The sequence below is a fragment of the Arachis stenosperma genome, chromosome 2 (assembly GCF_014773155.1).
Source record: "Arachis stenosperma cultivar V10309 chromosome 2, arast.V10309.gnm1.PFL2, whole genome shotgun sequence".
Classification (NCBI taxonomy): domain Eukaryota; kingdom Viridiplantae; phylum Streptophyta; class Magnoliopsida; order Fabales; family Fabaceae; genus Arachis; species Arachis stenosperma.
Window position 1 is genome coordinate 2,733,924 of NC_080378.1, and position 19,245 is coordinate 2,753,168.

The 19,245-nt window shown below is 30.8% G+C and overlaps 1 protein-coding gene across 1 annotated transcript; it reads right to left on the reverse strand.

Annotated features, from left to right (window-relative positions):
- Positions 1-8,365: 8,365 nt before the first annotated feature.
- On the reverse strand, positions 8,366-18,763 carry LOC130961222 (putative disease resistance protein At3g14460). The gene is made up of 8 exons (XM_057886973.1): positions 18,737-18,763; positions 16,859-16,904; positions 12,515-16,167; positions 11,863-12,077; positions 10,912-11,360; positions 10,188-10,307; positions 9,090-9,147; positions 8,366-8,999 (listed from the first exon to the last, which is right to left on the reverse strand). The coding sequence occupies exons 1-3, from the start codon at positions 18,761-18,763 to the stop codon at positions 12,533-12,535; spliced, it is 3,708 nt and encodes a 1,235-aa protein (XP_057742956.1). The 3' UTR covers positions 8,366-8,999; positions 9,090-9,147; positions 10,188-10,307; positions 10,912-11,360; positions 11,863-12,077; positions 12,515-12,532.
- Between the last annotated feature and the right edge of the window lie 482 nt (positions 18,764-19,245).

Consider the following 19,245-nt stretch of genomic DNA (forward strand, 5'->3'; position numbering starts at 1 on the left):
CCACATAAGAAAACTAAGTCCATCAATTAAAACAAATGCAAAAATCAAACCACCAAATATAAATTTCACCTTATACAATTCCAACATCCAAATACTTTGTACTACAAATTTTTTTAAACTAGAACGTGACCCGCGCGATGTGCGTTACCCTAAATTAATAATAATATATAATAAATACTAAAAATAATTATGTTTTGTAGAATTAAATGAAATATGTATAAACTAAAAATAAATTTAAATGGTATTTTATTTAAAAGAAATGGTAGTACAAAATATTTGGATGTTGGAATTGATTTTTGTATTTGGTTTAATTGATGGAATTGGTCTTCTTATGTGGCACTCGTCCTCCTTTTTTTATTGGTTGTTGTTAGAGTTGTTGTTTTCTTCTTTCTGTCATAGGTTGTTATGAAGGCATGTTCCTTATGAATTGGTGAGTTGTGTGCACTTTCTTTTGTGTTGTTTGCTCCCTCTTTGCATGTATGGTCTTCTTTCGAAAATGTGTCTTGAATTTGTATCGTTTTTTTTCTCCTCAACCTCTTGATAGGTATGTGATCTTCGTCTGATGATATTGGTGTTGGCGAAGTTGGTTCCTATAATCAATGAATAATATAAATTAGAAATAAATGAATTAATTTTTGAGAGACTTATTAGTTATTAAATATCCATAAGTCAGCTGTGTGAATTCTTCAATTTCTGGATTGATATAGATTTTTGTACTTGAAGTTGTGCTAACCTAATAATCACCTAATATTATAATATAATAGGTTATATAAAATAAGATTGTGTTGTATTGTGTCAATTAATGTATTATATAAAATATAATTTTTTTAACTAAAAAAAACAATAAATTAAAATTTTTTGAAAAAGATCATATCTTTATATTCACTAACCAATGTTGATGTGAGTGCAACAATTTTTTGGCCCTTGATTTGTGTTGTAATTTTTTTATTTATCTGATTTGAGAGATTTCTCCACAACGTGACTTTCAACACGATGTTCCTAAAATTAATAGTATTTTGTTAATAACTATATATCTAAATGAAAAATGAATTGGTTGTATATTTTTTTTACTCTTTGAGTATCAATTCCATTCTTCGTATTTTTGTGGGTTTTCCTTTAACATCTACTTGTTCTTCTTCTGCTATTGCATGCAGTTTTTCAATGACATCTACAATAAAAAGAACAAAAATGTGTTGATTTTTTTTAATAAATTATTTTTAATAAGAATAATTGAAATAATATAAAATAAAATTACCTGTTAAAATTTGTCTTTGACCCACTCTGTCAGATAATGTTTCAAGTGATACAAATTCAAAATAGTGTTGGAGAATGTTCAAAATTGGATCTTTGATTTCTTTCACAATAGTTGTTATTAAAAAATTTGTTTTCATAGTACCTTTAATTGCTCTATACAAATCATTTGCATCTTCTATTTTCAAATTTTTGATAGTATAGACTTTTTCTTCTTCTAACAAATGTTTGAATTTGTTTATCATATTTTTCTTCACAATTACATGAAGAGGTGTTCCCTCCAGTGTTAGTAAATCATTGTTAACAATTAGTTAAAAAAAATGATTGCGTTTATTTTTTTAAATTATTAGAAAAGGAACAATGATTATCAAATTGAGAGAAGTTTAACTTTAACGATATTAAAATACAATTATATATAAAGTATTATAAAATAATATTAAAAGTATAAAAAACAAAAATAATTAAAGCATTTTTTAAATTCAATTTAAAAACAGAATAAATTTGTTTATTTTGTACCTTTTTATCTAATATAATCATTTCTAAGAAAAGAGGCTCCTCTTTATTTTTGGGTGTTAATGTTTTCCATAGACGAACCACGCAAACTTTGATAAACCAATTGTCCGTATGTTTGGTTATATTGTCCAATGAATGATGCTCTATTGAGTAAGTTTGAGATGTTGTATAGTTTGGAAAGAAATTTCTTATGGTAAATTTGATGTTATTTTAAAGAATAGTGATTAGAGACTTATATAAGTAGTTCAAATAGTATATAATTTAAATATTTGTAACGTAAAATTTATTATGATTAATAATATTATTATGACATTTATTATATGGATATTTATTACATTTAATGATTGAGTTTATAGAAATTAATAAATTAATTATTGGTGTTATAAAGTTATTATATTGTTTATAACAGTAAAATATAATAAATATAAGAATATAGATTTAATATCTTTATAGGTTACAAACTTAATTTCAAAATTTATAATTTAAAAAGACTTGGTTGAAGAATATTTGTATATTATATGAATTTAATCAAAAACTTCTAGATTTATATGGACTTAATAGAAAATTTTTAGGCTATTTGCAAATGTGTAAGTTTTAGGAAGTTTTAGAATACTTCACCTATATGAATGAAATACACCCGATGCTTGGTGTGACTATATGATACTCTTTTTGTATTGTAGAGATCCAAAGTTGAGACCTATGTTCGCTGAAATAATGGCAGTAGTGAAGTAATATGCAATAATAATGATATAAATTTTTAATGAGTTAATTTACATAAATTAATAAATTAATTATTAGTATAATAAATTTATTGTATTATTTATAACGGTAAGATATAATAAATATAGGAATATGATTTCAATGTCTTTATATGTTACAAATTTAATTTCAAAAATTTTAATTTAAAAAGACTTGATTAAAAAATATTTGTATATTATATGGACTTAATTGAAAATTTTTAGACTAATATTAATAAAAAATATTAGTCCTTAACGTTTCTCTTTGAACAATTAATATATACTAACGTACCGAAAATGGCGAAAAGTTTATTAGCAGTAATTCAAAATTAATATTCTAATTACTTAATTAAATGACTTCATAAAATTTTGCAGTTAGAATAGAAGTTAGTACATCTTCTTTCTGCCCATTTTTTTTATCCCACTTTTAAAGTAATTTATTAATTAATAATAGTATTTTTATCTGTAATCATGAATAATACCAATTATTCCTAATAAAATACATAAATTAGCAAGTTGAATTAGATAATATCATATTATTAAATGTGATCGGTCCTTGGTGGATCAAATTGAATGTCGATATCTTAATGTTAAAGATGACCAAGCATTCCACCTAATATGATATTATCACATTTAAATATATATTTCTTAGTGAAGTAATATGCAATAATAATGATATAAATTTATTTACTAACTAATAAATTATTATAAGCTTTAAAATGTAACTTTAACCTATTTAAATTGTTATATGTGATTAAGAATATTACATAAATTTTATAGACCAATTTTAAGTTGTTTAAATTATGATTTATAAATGATATGATTAAGAATTTTGTAAAAGAAAAAAATAAAAAACTGTAGCATAATATATAAATAAATTTAGGAGTATACAAAACTAAGAGGAAAAAATATCCTTAAATTCAACCCATGGTTATATGTGCAATGTCTAAAAAGAAGTATTGAGATTTAATTTTCGGACCAGTTAGAGCATTGTAGAGGTCGACTTTATTTCGAAGCGTGTTATACCTGTAGATACAACCATTTTCACAAAAAATATGTATGAGAAATTTTAGAAAAAAGAAATATAAACATTACTCTAGACGTAAAAAATTGATTACTTATGAAGAAATATATTATCGCAAGTTTTTTCAAAGGAGTTTGGTATGAAATTACTCATCGACTCACAATGTGTAAGAGATGACTTACTTTATAGAAGATATATTCTCATAAGTTTGTTGAAATGCCATTGATATAGAATCAAGTACTGCAAGCATAAACGACTGGGAAAGAATAAGTTTATGAATAAAAAAGATAAAAGATAGGTTAAGTATATCTACTTTTAATTTCTTATATAAAATTACCTAAATGTTGTAATCCTTAGGAAAATACTTGGCACGAATTTTCTTCATTGGACGAATTTTTTTAGTTGGTCTGATTTCTGCAATTGATGCAATGCGGAGAGGTGCCAAGAAGAAGAGGGTTTCGAGAAGTATGAGAAGAGTAAAATTTGATTCGAGAAAAACACAATGGCTCATACCGGAAGAGCATGGAGGAAATAGGATCTTGGTACGGAGAGGTGCCAAGAAGAAGAGGGTTTCGAGAAGCATGAGAAGAGTAAGGAGTTTTCAGGCGAGAAGTATGAGAAAAGTAATGAACTCTTTGGTTTTCAGAGGTTTTTTGGGGTAAATGTTAATTTGTGTTTTTGTTGTTTTTTATTCTGTTTTTTAGTTTTTTTTTTTAATTTGAAAATAGAAGTTGATTTGGCAAGATTTGAGTGGTTGAAATTTGGCAAGATTTGATTGGTTGTTTCTAAAATTTTGCCACGTAAGCAATATTGCTGACATGGCGTTAGTAGAATATGAGGAATAACTTAGAAGTAATGTGGTGCATGCTTATTATCTACTTTTATATATTAAGAATAGATAAAACACCTTTTAAATTTATTTTTAATTTATACATATTTAATTTAATTCTACAAAATATAACAATTTTTAATATTTATTATATACTATCATTAATTTACCGTCCCACGCATCGCGGGTCTCATTCTGGTTTTTTATTAATCTTACGTCATTTGCATTTTACAATTTTTCACGGATGCGCACAAACTGTAAGCAAAAGAACAATGGCTTTTTTAGACATAAAAAGAAAAAAAACATAAGTTTATATTTTCACAAATGAAAAAACATGTATTATTAACAATGGAAGTTAGTTTTTTTTTTTGTCATATATATGTTTCCAAGGGATTATGAAAGCTATTGCCAATGAGTTATAGCTCAAATGATATAGTCTCCTTATACTCATCTAAGAAGTCGCGGGTTCAAGTCTCCTTATCTTTGGTTAAAAAAAAAGGATTATGATAGCCAAACAACCAGCTATGGTTCCATCTTTGAAGCAAAGCATTGAATTGAATAATTCAAGCAAGTCCACATGTAGTGTGGATATGATACACATCAGTCATTAATTTAAACTAGAATGAGACCCGCGCGATGCGTGGGACGATAAATTAACAATAGTATATAATAAATATTAAAAATTGTTATGTTTTGTAGAAATAAATTAAATATGTGTAAATTGAAATTAAATTTAAAAGGTGTTTTATTTTAAATAATTTGTAGTGCAAAAGATTTGGATGTTGGAGTTGTACAAAGTAACATTTTTATTTGGTGGTTTGATTTTTGCATTTGTTTTAGTTTATGGACTTAGTCATCTTATGTGGCGTTCGTCCTCCTTTTTTTTTGTTGGTAGTTAGAGTTGGTGCTTTATTCTTTTTGTCGTAGGTTTTTGTGAAGACATATTCTTTATGAATTGTTGAGTTTGATGCACTTTCTATTGTGTTACTTGGTTCCATCTTTGTATGTATGTTCTTCTTCCGAAGATGTGTTTTGAATTTGTATGGTTTTCTTTCTCCTTAATCTCTTGATGGGGTGGTGCTATTCAATGTCATTATTTTTTCTGAAATGTCATTAGATTTAAAGCGCCATCAAATAGTACAAAAGTTGTTGTAACACTTTGATCTAAAACCTTTAACTGAATTCTGAACCTAAAATAAGTATTGGGCTAACAACTAATAATTTGATAGATGAGATTATGAAAAGTATATAGAGTTACCTTATTGTTGGAGATTATGGTGTTTGATTACATTTGTAATATGGATGTTTATTACCTTTGGTGAGTTATTTATAAAAATTAATAAATTAATTGTTACGGTTATAAATTTATTGTATTGTTTATAACGGTAAGATATAATAAATATAGGAATATGAATTCAATGTATTTAGAGGTTACAAATTTATTGGATTCTATTTTTTAGTTTTTTATTTGTATATTTTATTTTTTTGCAGATTTAAAAATAATAGTTGATTTGACAAGAATTGAGTGGTTGATTCTAAAGTTGTGCCAAATAATAATTATTCTAAAGTTGGCAATGCAATTAACGGTAGTCAATGGCCTAAACTTATAGAGTTGCGGTCAACATAATTATTGTAATAATTATATATTTAGATTTGTATCCATGCATGATGCATCTTATATGTACAAATATATGCAACAAAAGCTAAAAATTAAACATTTTTAGTAAAAAAAAGAAAATAGTTAATTAGTGTTTTGAGGTAAACATGCATGCATGATGCATCTTATATACTACAAATGTATCTAATATGAAAATGTATGTCTAATATCATATATTTTTTGTTTCGTTTTGATACTCTTTTAATAAATTTGTTTTTTTTTTAGTTTTCAAATATTCTTTTCAAAATTTATATTGGTAAAATAAAATAGAATTTGTTTTTAATAATAAGTAAAAACTACAATAATAGTTCTTTGTACCTAGTTTTACTTCTAAAAATTAAAATGATTATTTTTTTTTTACCAAAGATACAGAGACTCGAACTCGCGACCAATATGGGAGACTATGCTATTTGAGGTATAACTCATTGGCAAAAATTAAAATGATTATAATAAACATAATTATAATAATAAAATATAATTTTCTTTTTTTAAACTTTTAATTTATAAATTAATTGTTGCGGTTATAAATTAATTGTATTGTTTATAACGGTAAGATATAATAAATATAGGAATATGAATTCAATGTATTTGGAGGTTACAAATTTATTGGATTCTATTTTTTAGTTTTTTATTTGTATATTTTATTTTTTTTGCTGATTTGGAAATAGTAGTTGATTTGGCAAGAATTGAGTGGTTGATTCTAAAGTTGTGCCAAGTAAGTAATATTGTTGACATGGCATTAGTAGGAGGAAAGAAATGTCTCAAAAGTAATGTGGTGCATGCTTATGTATTAAGAATAGATTGGTAGAGTGAGGTTAAAATGTTGGCATGGAACTAAAAATTTTCTGTCTTCAAGATTACTTCTAAGAAAAGAAAAGAGGATTGTAAATCTTAAGTTGTTGAATATATTATGATGGATAAAGCAGGATTAATGGATAATGTAGGATTGTAAATCGTACATTGTTGAATATATTATGATAGATAAAGAAGTAGTGATTTGGAACATTCAGTTGGAACGCAAGGACAGAATTTTCAACAATAAAGAAGTAGGTGTTGAGATCAATCAAAAAAAGACCTTTTTGAGTTACAAGGAGTGGAGTGGTATTGATCCTTTTGGTTGTTGATGATAATGCCAGAGATAACATGGATTGATAACCTTTATGTTCTGGTTTGTTTCTTTGTTGTGTCTGTTTCGTTTGTTGTTTAGGGGCTAATGAATCGTGATGATTATTTCATTATTGTGTATCTCTAACAAGTATACAACTCTCTTCTGAGTCTCGTATATTTTACTGTTTTGTTGACAAGATTCTCTTTTCAACAACTTATTAGTAGTCTGTATGCAAAACAACAGAGAGAATTTGCTTAGGAGAAATAACCAGAGCCAACCAAGCTTGGTTAGAGTTATCTTTTCCCCGTTTTTGTTTTGGGAAATTATGTGATTATAAAGAGTATACAAGGACATTTCTATTATGAAGATGAATATTGAACTTTTATAAAGAAGGATCTCTTTTTGGATGATAAAATAAAAAAAATTGAAAATGAGTTTTTTGGACAAAAGAAATCCTTATCTAATTTTATGTTGCAAGTGTTTAAAAAAAAAAAGGAAATAGGAGGAAAGAAAAGTAATGAAAGAATAATGCATCACAGTGAAACTAATGTTTAATCGCAGAGGAATATAAGTTCTTTATATATATATAGTCTTTAAGAATTTTCACTGAGAAAGTATGTGATGAAATTTTACTTTTATCAAACTGGCTAATAATGATCTTAACTTTGTTTGTAAATAATCAAATGAAAAAATAACAAAAAGGTGAGACTTTTCACAGTTTCTTTCAAATGGATGATGAAGCCTCCAAGATACGAAGTTTAATCTTAAGTTCTCAGAAGTCAGAACACAATTTCACTCAAACACCACCACCAACAAGATCAACAGGATGCACTCTTTCTCTCAGAAAATGAAGCTACAACTTCAATACATTCACTATATATATGTTTAGCTTTCAAGCTTCCCTTTCCTTTTCTGAAACTAATATCATTCCAAAAGGGGAAATTGCAAAGAGGAAGTTAAATGCAGTTAGATAGAAAAATAAAGTGATCACAAGCATAATCTAATTGCCATATAATACTACAACTTAGAAAGAAAAGATTTTCAATATAGACATTTCAGAACAGAAATGCAATGCTCTCAGGACAACTGCTGCTTAATCCTCAAGGTATCTTTTGAAATCCAAATAAACAAATATTATAACATTTCTGGTGGTTTGGCTAGCCTTGAGAAAAAAAAGGTGTTGAATCAAGGTATTTTTAAAATTTGATTAATGACTGATTAAAACATAAACTGTTATGTAGGAGATTTTTCTTGTTGTCTAATCTATCTAATTTAGCAAAATATAGTGGGAAGAGAAAAGAGAATGACATAACCATGTATCCTGATTCAATCTATAAGTGCAATGAGACCTATATCCAGTCTTTTACCAAAACTATAGTGGAATTTTCATTGTAACCAAACCAGATTATAAACACCAATACCAATACCAATATCAGGAACAAGTGAACTCAGACCTGAGTTCCCTATGAAATGAACTCTAATCTATCTTTTCAAAATCAGAATCAAATACAAACAGGAACAAACATCTTGATGGTTTTTTCATCTAATCTATCTTGCCTTTTCAATTCATGGCTTTTTCTTAATTCTTCACTAACTCATGATAGCCTTTTGTTGTCACAGAAAGATTTATACAAACAAATCAAAATACTGGAAGACTAGAAGACATTTTAGCTTACCTAAGATAAAAATAAAGATCTTCAATATAAGCTTTGTGAGGGAGAAAAAGAGAATGTTCCAAGAATTAAGAATAGGAGGTCTGAACAATCTTCTATCTTGAAATGCTGATGAGGCCACCCCATACGCATTTTAATGGTTTTGCAACACAATTTTAAAAGCTCATCCTAGATCATAGTAGTAATCTCCTCAGATCCCAGGAAAATCTGTTTCAGTTGGAATCCATAAGAAATGCTATGACATAAAGCATTGTAAAATATAAATACCCATGTGGTAGCATGTAGTTTATAGTTTACCTTCACAGAAAGTTTACTTGCAAGCTAGTTGTTGATCACAAAACCCAAGTTCTTCTACCTGAAGATGATAAGAGAGATATGCTCATCTAAAATCTAGGTGTTACCAAAAATTCAAAAGGAACATTCAAATTAAAATTATGTATTATTAGTAAATAAATAATCAAACAATTCATTTATTTCCTGTAGAATGCCACGTAATTGCATGTATCAATCAATAGAAAAGAATTGAAGTGTAGTAAATTTGAGCCTATGGTTTGAAAACATATGATGCGGATTCCTTTTACAGAATCTTTTAACATAACAACTCAATAATAGCATGATCACAAAATTGTAAAATTTAAATTATGAATTTAGTAAAAGTATGATCTTGTACCTCAGTACAAGCTGGTTGATTGATGATCTTTTAACACATACTTTATCTCACACTTTTAAACATCTATTCTTAATATATAAAAGTTGATTAATAAGTTTACCCACATTACTTTTAAGACATCTTGCTTCTACTACTAATGCCATGTCAGCAATAAGAAATACATCCTAGCAAATAAGAATCCTCTAAGGCAATAATTATTATATTTATTCATATGAAATTTCATGAATACATAGATAATGTCTCAAACAAATTGTGTAAATTTCATTCTTTCTTCTTTTTGGGAAAAGAAGTACTTTTTCTGTTGCAAAAGCACACAAATTCCAAATATTAAAGGTAAAACTTCCCAATTTCAGAAACAGAAAACATTGATTTGGCGAATACATCATCAATTGGAATACCTGTTTGAGAGAATAATTGGCGTAACAATACGCAAAACAGTGGCAGCCAACAAATAACAGAAACCAGAAAAATAAAAATCGGGACAAGACACCGAAATTTTAACATGGAAAACTCTGTCAATGTGAGAGGTAAAAACTACGGATCATTCAGACCAAAAAACAAGTACCATTGTAATCAAGTATGGATACAAGAGAATCTCAAATGAGTTCACAAATCATGCTTATAGTAAATCAAAACAACCAAGCACCAATGCATATAAACGGGAACCAAAAACATGAAAAATTTACAAAACCAGAGCTACTTTGCGTGTGCAAGCCATATCTCACCCTCCAAATCTTATCTTAATCGTCCAACCATTCAGAATGAAATAGTACATCCAGAACTTGCTATCAAAATTTTAGCCAAAACCAAGATTGGACCACTCTCCGACTGCAGATTTACAGTGACTGCATAAGCAACCGAAAAAGAAAAAAAAATATCATTCCAGTAACAATATGGTAATGAAAATTGAGGTCCATTACATCAAAATTAAACCATACCAGTGCATATTATTCAAGTAGTTAGCAGGACTAAATGTCAAAAGAGACACGAAAACTTTAGGCAAGTATTTACATGATATGAAACTCTTCTAAAAGAATATTTCAACAATAGTATCATCACAAAATTGTAGAATTTCAATTATCAATTTAGTAAAAGTATGATTCTCTTCATGACATGTTTGAACAAAAAGCAACCAACTATTAGATTAGATGTGTAGTTTAAGAAATCACACAATTTTCAAAAGTGGATGTATTTATAAATTCATGTAATAAACTTGAATGCATTAGACACGTTGCATCTTTTTGTTTAAGGAACCAAAATTAAGTTGATATTTATAGTACATTTAGTTTAGCATATACATTAAAAAATGGGAAAGGTAGAAACACTATCTTTCCCTGAACTACATATAACTAATTCCTTCTGAAATCAAGCTATCATCATCTCTTTTTCTTTCTCCCAACAAAAATAGGAAAAGTAAATTGTAAGGAGGAATAGAGAAACTATACCAACCTGAAGCTAAAACAGAGCACATCTTCTGTTGAACTTTGGATTGAATGAAGATAATTTAGATATGGTTGGTTACTAAACCTCAAATGTACTTCCCTTTCCCAGTGGATCTTCTGAAACACATTAAAAAACATTTTAAGACTTAAAGTGTTTGTCATCACAAAAACCACACACACAATTATGTGAAAACCTCATGAACACAATGTTGGATCGTTGGTTTGGTTTTAGAGTCAACAGTGAAAAGAAATGGCACCCATTGGTTTGATATATGTACAAACTGAACAAACCATTGAGTGAAGGTGATAGGAATGAAATTCTTGCTGATGGCATCACTATACAACTTCACCTTCTCATAATGATCATTTCAGGTACATGATTGTCACCTTCAAATGTGGAGAGCATAATCTTTGAATCTTGACTGCCTTAGCTGCATACCTTCATCACCTCAGAATCTGTTTGATAAGGAGTCAAAATCCAGAAAGGAAGAAATAGTTATTACTACAGAACCTTTAGTATTAGAAATAGCTTATTATAGGCATCTAACACTATTAATTTTAACAGATGATTCATCTATGGTAAAAAAAAAGAGGGAATGTATCCTTTCAATTTTTTTATGTCAATTTTTTTGTAAAGTGTGAACCCTTACCATATACTCTCTAAGTAGGACCAAGAGAAAACATGTGAGAGAAAATATTGAATGGTAAGAATTCACACTTTACAAAAAAATTGAAAGAAAAATATTGAGAGGATTCATTAAAAAAAAATATTATAAATCAATAAATTGATCCTTCAGATTCCTTTTACCGTCCCATATGAATCTTGCAACACAACAGCTGACTCTGTTATCATAAAGAATTGGCAAAGATAGAAACAACAGCTGACTCTGTTATCATTTATTTTCTCACTTCTCCAAACAGCAAAAATAAAATTATAGAGGGGAATAGAGAAAAGTACCAACAACAACAAAAGCTTTGCAATAATAACTGCCACTGCTCTAACTTTCTCCATCATGTCCTTGCTTTTCAATAACATAAAGCCAAAATCAGAAAACACAGTATCTGGTTCCCAACACCTTAATCCAGCTTAATTACCACCTCAAATGAACTTAGAATTAAATGAAGATATATAGCCAGTGTATAGGATTACATCTTAATATGTACACAAGCTACCTGCAGAAGATAGTAAAAAGTAAAAACATTAAAAAAGTACATTTAATTCATCCATTTGTTTAATACATCTAAAAAAATCTCAAATGTTGGATGCATGGAAAAAGGATATTCCCTGTGTTTCAATTTTTGTTTCATGGTAATTGTTATCATCCTCTTTAAATGTGATTTTCTTTTGAAACATATGAGTTAACAACTATTACATATAGCAAAGACTGTTTCTGAGAGTAAGAAAGGATATTTCTTTAACTACAACTGCAAACTGAGAGCTTTCCCCATAAGTGAAAGAAAAGAATGCAAATTTTCCAGTTGGCATATGAGTTCAAGTGGTTAATGTTGTTTAAAGAAAGAGAAAAAAAATTGACTTGAAGGAAAAGGAAATTTATGCATGTGTGAATTTAATTGTGGTAGCATGACAAACATGAAGGTTAGAGAATTACCTGCTCAGAAGCCTCTACTCAGAAAATTTGCTTGCCATCGACTTGAATGGTGGGAATGTGGGAAATTTTGGACCAAATTTGTTGATGCTTGTTCTTGCAGCGTTTGCGCAGCAAATGACAGGCATCAATTTGAAGTAGTAAGAGAGAGGGAGGCAGCTTTTCTCCTGCAATATTCTCCAGCTTCTTACACCATGAAATATGCAATTGTTGAAGGGAGGTGAGGCGGAGAAGCTCATTGCATTCCAATGTCTCCAGATTATCAAACGCTTGGATATGTAGAGTGGTAAGGGAGGGAAGGCGAGGCAGCCAACCCACCTCTGGGTATGACTTTATTCTGCTCACACTGTGATGATCTGAGATGGTAAGATGAGTGAGGTTGTCCAAGTTGCCCAACCATGATAGACCCCTCACTTGTTCCTCGCAATCTCCTACACTAAGCTCTTTCAGGTTAGCCGGCAAACCACCCTCTGGCCACCTACAAATGTTTGGGCAACCTTGTATGTCCAGAGAGTGTAAGTTTGGGAGAAGACTATTCATGTCAGATGGCAATGACACAAATTTGGAGCATTGACTGATTGTGAGACGTTGAAGAGCAGTGTGTGGTGGCTCTGACATTGACACTGATTCCAGATTTGAACACCATTCTATCTCCAGATTCTCGAGATTGGGAAAGGCATCCAATGACAATGAAGTCAGTGAAGCACAGCTTTCATATATTTGTAGGTTTACCAAATCATACTTGTGTTGTTGCTGGAGTAATTCAATTTGGCGGCAATTAAAGATTTTGAGCTTTTGCAAAGATTTGGGTAAACAATTGCCCCCCAAGGATACAACAGATGAACACCCTGAGATTTCTATTTCTTGGAGGGAAGTTAGATGGTGGATGATCCTTGCCATAAATGCACACTCCACCACACATTCAAATCCCCTAATTGATAAACTATCCTCATCAAGGCTCATCTTTTTATACCATCTTTCACCATCTTCTTGTATTTCCAGTTGGCTCACTTTGGAAACATCCGATGAGGAAAAAACGATTCTCATTAATACCTGATTAAGCATATCTCCCTTTAACATTGGACAATCTCTTATTTCAAGGCTCTTAAGCTGAGGAAAGGCTTCTGAGTCAGGTAAGTGCCACTCCTCCCAACTTGGCATATTATAAAATATCAATTCCTCCAGTGAGGAAAACGGTGCAATAGGTGAAGAATGTTGATGGCCTTCATTCTTGTAAAACTCCTTGCCAATGCTCTTCATCTGATCAAACCTTTCAATACGGAGGGACTTAAGAGATGGCAGCTGTCCAAGTGAAGGCAGCATGTAGCAATTCTTGCAAGACTTGAGAGATACACTTGTCATGTTTTGGTAGAAGGAATGCCCAATCCAATCTGGAAATATTTTACCTTTGTATCCATCAACAGTCAACTGTTTCAAGCCAGTGTGTGGTTGCAAGCCCCAAAGTATATCTTGTTCATCAGTATGTGTGTTTGAAACCATATCATCACCTGAAGACAGAGACCATTTCAACAATAACTTGTCAATGTGCTTCTTTTCTATTATCCTTGCACTCCTTGCCTCATTGGCATCAACCACATTCTCCAATTTCTCAATCTCAAGTGATCCATGAAGATTTAAAAGCCCTCCTAACTCTTGAATTCCATTGTCTTCTTGCTTTCCCACCACAAACTTGCTTAAAATGTGCAACTGTTTCAATTTGCCCATTCCTTTTGGCATTTCTTTCAGAGGAGTACCCCTTATATCAAGACACTGCAAATTCACAAGATTACACATGCCATTGGGCAGCATAGTCAGCTTTGAACAATCTGCTAGCTTTAATATTTGTAAATTACACAAATTGCACAGTGACTCGGGCAATATCTGAACATCACTTCTAGAGAGACCCAAATAGCGCAGTTGGATCAATTTACCTATTGAATCAGGAAATATATTGAGTCTATCAAAGGACAAAACTCTCAAGTATTTGTTCTTTGACAATATGTCATATGGTAATGTTGCGCGCTCATCCCGGATATAAGGTATATCATTGATATATAATAATGTCCTCAAAGATTTTATTTCACTAGAGGAGCATGCTTTCTCAGGGATTGAATGAGTGTATGACAAATGACGAGTTAGAATATTCCTCTCTTCCTTTTCACCAAGTTCTTTTGAGAATCTACAATAAAGATCTCCAGCAAGAAAAGTTGCCAGGTCATGCATGAGATCATGCATCACAAAATACTTCCTAGCATAGTGCTCAGCCTGCTTGAAAAATAGTCTTGAAGACAAGTCATCAAAACACTCGCAACCAACTTCTTCTAAAGTCTCTCCCCTCTTTGGAGGTCGCAAAAGATCTTCAGCCATCCATAGCAAGATTAATTCATCTTTATCAAATTGATAATCTTTAGGATACAACGAACAATAAACAAAGCAGCGTTTTAAATGTGCAGGAAGATGATAGTAACTTATTAACAATGCAGGAACAATTTTACTGTTTGACATAGGAAATTCCCAAATGTCATTCGATAGTATTCTATTCCATTCTTCAACACGATGCTCTGAGTGCAACAAGCGTCCAAGTGTTTCTGCAGCTAATGGCAAACCATCACACCTCTCGACAATCTTTCTACCTATTTCTTCCAGTTCTGAGCTCCCATTTGACTCAGGAAAGGATGCATTGTCAGCAAAAATAGACCAACAATAATCGTCTGACAGTTCCTTGAGAGTGTAAGAGTGATAGTGTTGGACTATTCGACCAACATTTACCTTGCGGGTAGTTAGGAGAATAGTACTTCCCTTTGTCCCATGTTGAAAAGGGGTGATAAAACTATTCCACTTGTCAGCATCTTCACTCCAAACATCATCCAAAACTATGAAGAACTTCTTTTCTGACAGTTTTTTCTTCAAATCTTGCTGAAGTAGATCAAAGTTGTCAAGACTACAAACACCTGAAGAGATCCCCTTTATAACATTCTTAGTAGTCTCAACAACATCAAAATTTTCAGAAACACAAATCCATGCTTTCAGATCAACCCCGTCCATCAAATCCTTATTGTTGTACAGGCATTGTGCTAAAGTAGTTTTACCAACCCCACCCATACCAACAATGGAGATGACGGACAAGTTATGATCATTGTTGTCATTTAGCATCTTGATTAATGCCTGTTTGTCATCATCCCTGCCATAGACAGTCCCCCTTTCAAGAGAAGTGGATGGAGTTCTCCATGAGGAGCTACCCGTTGGAATCTCTTTGAGACCAAGGCTATCTTTAAGTTTCTGAAGATCTTCTATTCTTTTAACCACCTCGTTTATCTTAGCCACCATCTTCCTAACAGATAAATTAAGGCGGAGAGGAAGGCGAATGCGTACCTTCTTGCAAATTCGAGCTTTGATGAAGACACGGTCCAGCAAGTCATCAGCAGTGTAGAGAGCATCCCTGAGACTATCAAGCCATTTCCTCACATGATCGTTTCCAAACTGCTTCTGCTCGGCGTCAGCAGCCAGAGCTTTGGCAGCCAAGAGAGCAGTCTTGAGCCTCTCAACCAACTTGCGGTTCAGCTTCTTGCTCACCACCGAGTTGACAAACTCAGGTGAAATGAGCCTGTTAAGAACAAGGCTGATGGAGCCAGAAACTAAAGCTCCAACAACAAGTGCTTCAGCCATGATATGATACAGAATTACAGATCACAACAACAGCAAATGAATCAGTGAGTGATTGGATTCTCAGAATGTAAGGAAGAGAGAGATATTTACTTCATTTCTATATTCTTCTTTGAAGGTTGAAACACAATATTCAAATAGCAAAAGGGTGACCAACCGAAACCAGTCTTTGTGGAAATTAATTAACTATATAATTTAATGTAGGATCATCATTATATGATATCAATTCATATCATTATTAATAACAATAATGGATAGTATGAGCTTAAAATATGTTGGCATTTGGCAATATAGCATAGACATTGACTTCAAGTGGTAGATGCCTTCAAGGTTACTCTTCTGTGTTTTTATTTCCAAGAGATGTAACAAATTAAAATTGCAACTTGAGGAAGGTTTCAGACTTTTTTCACAACCCAGCTAATATTTTAATAAATAGTTGAATAGTTGAAACATTTAAATAGGCAAATAATTGAAATGACTATTAAAACACGTATGCTTTACAAAATATATAAATATCGTCCCGTGTGTATTTTTATAAAATTATAAGTTTCATAAATCAATATTTATTTCAAAAATTCAAAAATCACAATAATCAAATATTTTCAAACTTTAAAAATAATGATTCAATATAAATATTGATAATAATATATTTAAAAAACAATTATAGACATAATATCTACTCACAACTTGATTCCAAAGAACCGGAAACAACTCTGAGCGTGTCAACGAGCTACCAAATGATGTCCAATAATCTTACAATTCTAGAAATATGACAATAATAATATTTGTGAGCTACTAATATTGTCAATTAACATAATCTTCCTCACTTTGACAAATACCCCAAATTTTCTAACCTAATAACCCTAATTTCGGATTTTGTTATACCCACAAGTATTGGGATGATAAAAATTTGAGATATAACTAATTATTGAGTCAAAGAGTTACCTTGAAGCCTTAATAATAACCAGAACTCAAAAGTTGAACACTTTCCTCACTCATTAAGTTAAAACTCCATGATTTAGGGTTGTCATAAGTGAAATTTGAATGAATAAAATAGAGTAGAGAAGGAGAAGGAAGTAAAATGAAAGAAGTGGGTTTAATGATAGTGTGTGATTTTACGTGTGTATTCAATCATGCAACACTAGTTACCAAAAAAAAATCATGCAATACCACATCATTAAAAAATAAAAATAACTACTATTTTCATTGACGGTGAAAATAGTCATCCAAAAATACAGATATGATTGCTTGACTGAATTTTACCGCTGTAAATGTATAAAATTAAACTCTTAAAATTAAAAGACATAAGAAATCTGTAATCATGCTCAGCACAATGCAAAAAACTGAAGCGAAGAAAATAGTCAGTTTTATTTTATCTTACTCCTTATCATTTCAGTGACATTTATAAATTATAATGCTAGTTAATAAAAATCAAACAAGAAAGAAAAGTAAAAGTAATGAAAGAATAATGAGTCATGGTGAAACTGATGTTTAATTGCAGAGAACTATAGAAATTCTTTAGTTGAAATTTATCAAACCTGTTAAAAAATTGATCTTAACTTAATTTGCTGTAAATAATTATATTAAATAAAAGAAATGTGGCAATGTGCAGCTTCTTTGTTTTTGTTAGTAAAACTATATCAAATCAAGAGGTGAGATTTTGCACTATATAGAATCATGATGAAGCCTCCAAGATACAAAGTTCAATCTGAGCTCTCAACACAATTTCACACAAACAAGCTTATCAACTCTGCATATTTAGCTTTCAAGCTTCCCTCTCCTTTTCTGCAACTGATATTGTTTCTTCATCTGGCAGCCTTCTGCCAACAAAGGACACCATTCAACTTGAAGCAATAACAAAGAGGAAGGCAGCTTTTCCCCTGCCATTTTCCGCAGCTCATGACATTCTTCACAACTCCTTCACCTGTTATGCTCCTTCATGCTAATAGCAACTTTATCATCTTTTCTCCCCATGTGCTATTACTCATTTTCATAATGGCATCCGTTATCTTTCAATCTTATGTTTTCTTTGGAAAAACGAAAGTAAAGGTGGAAAATGATTCATTTCTTTTGCTTGTTTTGACTGAAACTGGCATTCAAGATCCATTCTAGCCAGAACTGCAATGCTCTCAAGAGAAGTGGTGCTTGATCTTCAAAGTATCTCCTGAAACACAAAGCAGTGAAACGAAATGACACCCAAAAACAGGAAGTCAGAACAGAACTAGAGCAATCTATTTTTAATATATAAAAGTAGATATATAAGTTTATCCACATTACTTTGAAGCTATTCCTCTTCTTCTACGAACGCCATGTCAACAATATTATTTACTTGGCAAAATGTTAGAATCAACCAATCAAATCTTGCCAAATCAAATCGGTGGAATAGCTTATTTCAAACAAAAAAAAAAATATAAAACAAAACTAAAAAACACAATAAAAACAACAACTTAACTTTTTCCAAATCAATCCTTATTTCTAAAACAACAAAAACACAAATTAACATTTACTCAAAAAAACCCCTTCCCTTTCTCATACTTCTAGAATCCCTCTTCCTCTTCGCACCTCTTCCGGTCCCATCCCATGAGCCATTGTTTTTTTCTACCTACATTCTCTTTCGGTCCCATGAGCCATTGTTTTGCCATTGTTTTTTCCTACCTACATCCTCTTCCGGTCCCATGAGCCATTGTTTTTTCCTCGAAACAAATTGTCTATCGCGATGTCCATCTTCAGTGGAACTGCGGGTTTCCTGCCGGAGCTCAATTCTGGATCTCAGGCCAACGCCACCATTCTTCCCAGGTATTTTCCTAAAGATTTTTAAATTTGTCGTTTACTCTTCTCATTCTATTGTTATAAATAATATTTTAATTGTGAAATCATTGCAAGTAGCACAGGTTTATGTATTCCTCTTTTTTTTTAACGGGTTCTGTCCAACAGTCACAACTAAAATTAATGTGCATTTAAAATTATTCCACAATTTACATTTATGTGTTCTTCTTTTTCAAATTGTTATTTTACATGTGCAATATTGCTTCCACAATTTACTTGGAATAGATTATCATTCTTTGACTATG